This window comes from Clarias gariepinus, chromosome 25 (assembly GCF_024256425.1).
Source record: "Clarias gariepinus isolate MV-2021 ecotype Netherlands chromosome 25, CGAR_prim_01v2, whole genome shotgun sequence".
Classification (NCBI taxonomy): domain Eukaryota; kingdom Metazoa; phylum Chordata; class Actinopteri; order Siluriformes; family Clariidae; genus Clarias; species Clarias gariepinus.
Genome location: NC_071124.1, coordinates 832,501 through 839,374, shown reverse-complemented (window position 1 = coordinate 839,374; position 6,874 = coordinate 832,501). Strand labels below are relative to the sequence as shown.

Below are 6,874 nucleotides of genomic sequence, written 5' to 3'. Positions count from 1 at the left end.
TGGGTTTTGTTTGCGTTCTGTGAAACACTCGTGAATGTGAACATTCTGCCCCCTACATGGAGAGGTGCATTATGGGATACGGTCGTGGTCACAGCCCGATTGTGGAGCAGCGGCGCTCTGGGCTCAGGGGGTCGTTACAGAGGAGGCGGTGAAGTCGTTATTCCCACATGCTCTCTGAATCAGAGGCGTCGAGGGCCAGATGGTGGAGCGCAACATGACATAAAAGGGCGAGCGCTGGCCCACATGGTGGGCGTGTCCCCCCACATACCCCAGGGACCGGGGTGGCTTTACTCTAACCTCCAGTTTCCCTCCAGGACAGGCTTAATACTCACCGCATGCTCTGGACCCAAGCCACACGCCTTTACACACTCCTAATGACGCTTTGAGTGTGTGTCTGTGAGATAATCAAACAAGTGTGAGCAACAAGTCCTAAAAAGCACTTTGCATAAGTATTTACCCCTTTAATGTTTTCACATTGTGTAATATTAAAACCTGTAAATGGAAATAAGTTTAACTGGGATTTTATCTCATGATTTCATCAACCAAAAATACTGAGATGAATATACAGTATAGTTTGCAAAATAATTCACTAATATAGCTGAAACTTAGTTGAGAGTGCATAAGTATTCACCCCCTGCATTAGTGCTGGTCCAGAGTTTGTCAGAGAATCAAAACGCGCATCATGAAGACAATTTCCAGGATGGTTATAAAAGTGATATTCCAAATTTGTCCAATCATACAGGGCAACTTTACTGTACAATTGGAAGGAAGAATGCGATGTAACTGCACAGAGAGCCTGAGGATACCTCTGTACAGAAAGGACCAGAGAGGAACACCGCTGTGGGTCGGTGTGAAGCACGCTGTTGGGAGCATTACACACATGTCTAATCTGTACTATATATGCAAATATAGAGCCATCAGTGTGCCCTAACACTCTTATACAGTATGACTAGTATTACCTGATCGAGCTAGCTTATGTGCTAACTGCTAGTCACATGGGAGAACCTGATGACGTCATGTTTATTTTGTAACATTACAGCGTAAACTCTGGTAAACTTCAGAATGGGTTTAAAACAAATCCTGTTAATTTTTAAAGTTATCCAGCCTGTAGATATAGAATTACTGACTGCTGCACAAAGTATTGGCACCCCCTTTGTCTGTCATTAGAAAGTAAGCAGCTGATTAGATTTGGGTGATAGATTATTTTGTGTGTGTGTGTGTGTTGTGGGTAAGAATGTATGGCAATGTTATTTAGATTTCTTCTCTGTTATGGATAGAATTAATCACCAATTATTGTGCAGTTTTATTTGAACACTGGCTTTTTCAAACATCTGCCATAAATGAGACATTCCCAATGCAGCACCTGCCATTTACACACACACACACACACACACACACTGTCTCTCTCTCTCTCTCTCTCTTGTACACCTGCCTCCCACTTCCTCTCCCCTGACACACACACACACACAGGCCCGAGGTCACTCCCTCTTTTACGCTCATTAGCCTCAGATCAATGCTCCCTTTTGTCCGTGTGAGTTTCCCACGTTCTGCTCGCGCGCCTGGCACTCGCGCAGCTTAAATCAAACACATGCAGCTGAGCTTGGGTTTAATTCCTAGCCGGCCCGGTCCTGACGGGACATCTGCCCCGCTCGCATCTGCTCGCCGCCTCATTGTGGAAGAACGAAGGAGGAAAGTTGACCACAGAGCTGAAAGCTTTTTTCTCCATCCAAACCTTCTGATTAGAACGCCTTTGTCCCAAAACAGAATGACGTGCTACACGCTACATGGTACATGCTTATCCTCCTGCTGTGTGCATCAGTGTTCAGGTTGTCCATGTGTCTGATTAGAACAGTATCTAATCCAACTATACATAACATGAAAATAACATCAGGTGCAGTACTACAGTACCTTCTTCATTTTCTTCTCACTCGTTTAAAAAAATTCCCTGATGTCACAACCCAGCAAGCAACCTGAACCGTTAAAGGTCAAAGGTCAATGAATGCTTCCTTCTCCTTTCTAACCAGGCTCGTTGTGTATACATGAGCAGACAGACCCTTCTGATTGGCTGGAGAGAGGAAGGTCGTCCCGCCCACCCAGACGTCAGGATGTGATCAGACCTCCAGTCACGGAACGCCTTTTGGAGTTTAAACCAATTGATCATTTTTGGACAATTTTTCTGATTTTAGGATTTTAATATTCTGGAAACATTTCATACTGATTCACTCAGAGGTCCAGAGCATAGTATTATTATTTATTATAAAATTATTGTTTACAAATTTATATTTTCACATAATAATGAGACACGATGCCTCCTAGTGTGTACTCTAGGGACCTGGTTTTAGTCTCGGTAGGACCAGGTAGCACATAAAGAAGAGTGTGTGTTTGTGTGTGTGTTGGATTGTACACAGTCTCATTTACACTAGGGAAATTCTTCACAAAGCAGATGAGTGAATATGGAGTTTCTCTCGAGGGTGACGGGGGCAATGCTCATGGGGTGGACATCTGTCACATGCTTAAGAGTGTGTTAAAAGTGTGTGTGTGTGTGTGTGTGAGAGAGAGAGAGAGAGAGAGAGAGAGATGTTTTTGCTGACACTTGTTGCATATTGATTTCAGTTCTGAGTCACTGAAGGTGAAAAGAGAAAGGAACAGAGGAAGAGAGGGATACATGGAAAGGAGAAAGAGTAAGATGGAGGAGAGAGTGAGATCCAATATGAGAGAGAGAGAGAGAGAGAGAGAGAATGAAACAAAGAGGAACGAAGAAGGAAAGTTGACCACAGAGCTGAAAGCTTTTTTCTCTATCCAAACCTTCTAATGTTTTAAAAAGCAGAGAGTGAGTGAGAGTGAAATAAACACTGGGAGAGAGAGAAGTAGAGATGAGAAAGAGGGACAAGGAGACAGAGAGACGGTGGGAAAAGTGTAAAGAGTGAGGAAGAAGTTAAAACGATGAGTCTGAAGGAGAGAGAGAGACAGAGAGAGGGCTATTATTTTTATTATGCTGGGTGTGTGTGTGTGTGTTTGCTCTCTCCTCGCTCCATTCACATGCTAATCTGCAGTGTATAAAAGCAGTCGCACTCAGAGCAGCACACACTCCTGATCAACACACACACACACACACAGACGTACAGAAGTTTCACTCAGGACTAAAGTAAAGTCTGAGAGTCATGACGGCGGCGAGTGCGACCCCGAGCGCGGAGAGACAGAACAGCAGCAGAGACGAGAGGAAGGTACGAACGACTGAAGGACTGTCTCTCTTTCTCTCTCTCTCTCTCTTTCTCCCCCTCTCTTTCTGTCTCCCCCACCCCCCTCTCTCCTGGTGTTTATGTGCTACTGAGCCGTCACTTCTCTCTCTGTCTCTTCTTAAAGCTGAGGAAGCCTCTGATCGAGAGGAAGAGGAGAGAGAGGATTAATCACTGCCTGGAGCAGCTCAGAGAGACGGTGGTGGGAGTCTTCGGGCTCGACGTGAGTCTCCTTCCTCATCTTTAACCCAATCCAGTTCCCGAGAGATTCATACGTTCTGTTTTTATCCCAGGATGTTTTTATATAGTTTATATATTTGTTTATAAACAGATATTTTGTAAGAAGAGCGTTTGAGACTCGTGACTACACGTGATTACAGTTCATTCATTTAATTTGTCAATGTTGGAATTTATAGAGAATTAATAATATAATAAAAATTTAATATTAGATCTTAGATATGGATAAATCTACAGTCCTTTCATACTTTTAAGCTAACATTAGCGTAAACATTAGCATTTCTTTCTGTTGAAAGTTTGTAAAGTTTCCGTCACTTTGAAACAGCCAGAGGAACGACTATGTTTCCATGGTAACAATCATTAATATCAATGAACATACATTCTCTTGCAAGATTCAACACAATAACGAAAGTTACTTTATAACAACAGACCCCACCCATAGGCTCCGCCCACATGTCACTGGGAGCAGTGGTTACCTCTAGGAACACAAGCAGCTTTTTGGTTCACAATATTTATAGTCCTGAATTTAGTTTCTCACTGAGGGGACACAAGATGAGGTCTGTGAGTGGTCATCTGCCATGTCACTCAAACTCAATGTAGGCGGGATAAAATAAGTTCTGACTAACATTCTGCCCGTCGCTCAGAATGCACCGTGAGAATGTAAAACTGTGATGTCATACTTGTGAGTCTTTAATCTCAGCTCCTCCCTGAATGTATTTAACCCACACTGTTGTCTTCTTCAAGCAGCAGTCGAAGCTGGAGAAAGCCGATATTCTAGAGATGACAGTTAAACACCTGCAGAACATCCAGAGTAATAAAGCTACAGGTGAAAGGCAGACAGGTAACACACACACACACACACACACACACACACACTCACACACTAGTGTGGACACGACTAATATTAAAACTGGTAACACCTCCGCTACTCTGGTGCTGCGAGGCCTTCATTTGCATATCACCGCCTGATTGGTTCTTATATTAGATAATATGCAAACACTTAAAAAGCCTTAATTTACACATCAAGCCCTGATTGGGTGTTATACTTGATGATGTAATAACACTTACATTCCCTGAATTTGCATATTAGAAGCTGATTAAGTAAGTAAGATCTAATTATTTATGATCTGAATCTGATTTAATCCTGATTCTTGCCCTCACCAGAACCGGTTCTGGACCCAGAGGCGCAGCAGCGCTACAGCACCGGCTACATCCAGTGCATGCATGAAGTCCATAACCTGCTGCTGTCCTGCGACTGGATGGACAAAACACTCGGCGCTCGTCTCCTCAACCACCTGCTCCGCTCGCTGCCCAAATCCACCCCGACCAAACCCTCGTCCACTGACCCCGAGCAAGGAACACTCCAAATCAGCGAGGTGGAAGACTCCTCATCAGCGCCCAGAGTGGCTCCGCCTGCTCAAACTAATGACCTCGCGCGGTTGACTAGGCCACCTCCCACAAAGAGCCAGCATTTGACAGCTCTGGAAATGTGGAGGCCTTGGTAGAACAATGTGTGTGTGTGTGTGTGTGTGTGTGTGTGTGTGTGTGTGTGTGTGGGGTAGACCCTCCTCTGCTATGTATCTTATAGATATACGTGTTGGTGAGCGTGCGATTCAGATTAGCGCCTCCTTCCTGATCCTCGTTACTTCCTGTCTGAAGTAAACTTCCTGTAGCCTGCATTGTAGAAGGCAGCCCCTGTGTTTATTTATTTTTTTTTATTAACACTGTAATTTATGGATTAAATCATTTCCAGTGTTAGCTCTGTGTTTGCAGACAGACTAATCCTGTAGATCCTGTAACCTCTATGTTGAGTGTAATAACCATATTAACCTGTGATTAATTAATAAACTGTTTAATCTTTGATTTCTGTGGTTTGTGTTAAAACTTGCTGTCGTTATACGAGCGAACACTTCTGTAACTGTTGCTGATGAATGTGATAAGTTGTGCATGTAAAACTCGGGACCATCTACAATAATGAGCAGAGAAATTCATGTAACATGCAATAGTTTGCCGTGTATACAATTCAATCGAATTTCATTTTCATCAAAAGAAAATTATGAAAATTTATTTGAAATTTGAAAAATGTGTATGAATCAAAATGAACAGACTGTCTAAGTCGAGGGTGACGGTGCTGAGGGAAAAACTCCCTGAGATGGTAATAAAAAAAAACCTTGAGAGGAACCAGACTCAACAGGGAACCCATCCTCATCTGGGTGATAACGGATAGCAGGGATTGATCTGCACTTATACTGTGTGTTAGGAGGCTGGAAGTTCAGTAGAACAGGAGATGTGGAGAAGTTCATATGGAGTCCAGTTTGTTATCAGAGGCTCAGTTAGACTGTAGGAAACTCCAGTCCTGAACTATTGAGTGACTGAAGTCACGAGTCCTCAGAAAACAGCTGTCTCCATCAGCCGAGGACAGGACCGTCTTCATGGTAAAGTGGAACCGTCCCCAGTAACCACACACATCCCAGACAGACCACACGGGGCGTCCATGTGATGAGATCTCCAACCAGAAGAGGGACACCAGGACGAGTCAGAGAGCTCCAGGGGGCAGAGGGGGTCTGGATCACTGACAGCTCAGGAGAGACATGTGTAGTGAGAGAGAGAGACAGGGAGAGAGAAAAAGAGAGAGGGAGAGAGGGAAGAAGAAAGAGAAGATGAAAGAGCAGAAGAGAGATGGCAACTAGGTCTGGTCACAGTCAAACAACGTATACAGTAATGTGAATGTATATTTAGTGCAGAGGTCAAGCAGGGATACCAGCAGGACTAACTATGACATCATAACTAAACGGGAGGAGCCAAGAGGAAACACAGACATGAGGGGGAACTGAGATGTAAAGCAACTAATCACACCAGGTTTTTAGCCTGGACTTAAACACTGAGACTGTGTCTGAGTCCCGGACATTAAATGGAAGACTATTCCATACACAGTTTACGTGGAGGACACAGAAACAACAGTGATGCACCTACATGCCATCAAATCCTCAAAAAAACAGAAATGCAACAGAGCATGGCTTACTCCAAAAAAAGGGAAGTAGACTATGAAAAAAATAAATGGACAGATCAATATATGTTTATTCTTCCTGCAGGACGTTTAACACCAGTCTGTCTGTCTGTCTGTCCAAATTTGGCCACAGCATCACAGAAAACTGGCCGGAAAGAATTTAATGAAACTTTGGCAGTAATCACGTATCTGCCAGACGTTAAACCTGCATCATAAATAAAATCTAATTGTTGAGTAAAAGTAAAGTTATGAGCAGTTTTGTGTCAGATTTTGTCTCAGCATCAAGCAAAACTATCTGACCAGAATGTAATGAAACTCATTAAATGTTCATCATCATGATGTAACTGATTTTATAAATAACGAGTGTAAAATATTTTCTCTGAAATGCAGGAGA

The 6,874-nt window shown here is 43.3% G+C and overlaps 1 protein-coding gene across 1 annotated transcript; it reads left to right on the top strand.

Moving 5' to 3' along the window:
* The first annotated feature begins 2,429 nt into the window (after positions 1 to 2,429).
* Positions 2,430 to 5,013, top strand: her8.2 (hairy-related 8.2). Its single transcript, XM_053486925.1, has 4 exons — positions 2,430 to 3,224; positions 3,364 to 3,459; positions 4,221 to 4,314; positions 4,638 to 5,013. Exons 1-4 carry the CDS (start codon positions 3,162 to 3,164, stop codon positions 4,976 to 4,978), a joined length of 594 nt encoding a protein of 197 aa, XP_053342900.1. The 5' UTR covers positions 2,430 to 3,161; the 3' UTR covers positions 4,979 to 5,013.
* The last annotated feature ends 1,861 nt before the right edge of the window (positions 5,014 to 6,874 follow it).

What these genes read in the sequence shown, in the direction of transcription:
- her8.2 (XM_053486925.1), top strand. Translation starts at nt 3,162, where the DNA reads ATGACGGCGGCGAGTGCGACCCCGAGCGCGGAGAGACAGAACAGCAGC. An exon ending in GCAGCAGAGACGAGAGGAAG is followed by an intron (nt 3,225 to 3,363) that starts GTACGAACGACT and finishes CTCTTCTTAAAG; the next exon opens with CTGAGGAAGCCTCTGATCGA. An exon ending in TACAGGTGAAAGGCAGACAG is followed by an intron (nt 4,315 to 4,637) that starts GTAACACACACA and finishes TGCCCTCACCAG; the next exon opens with AACCGGTTCTGGACCCAGAG.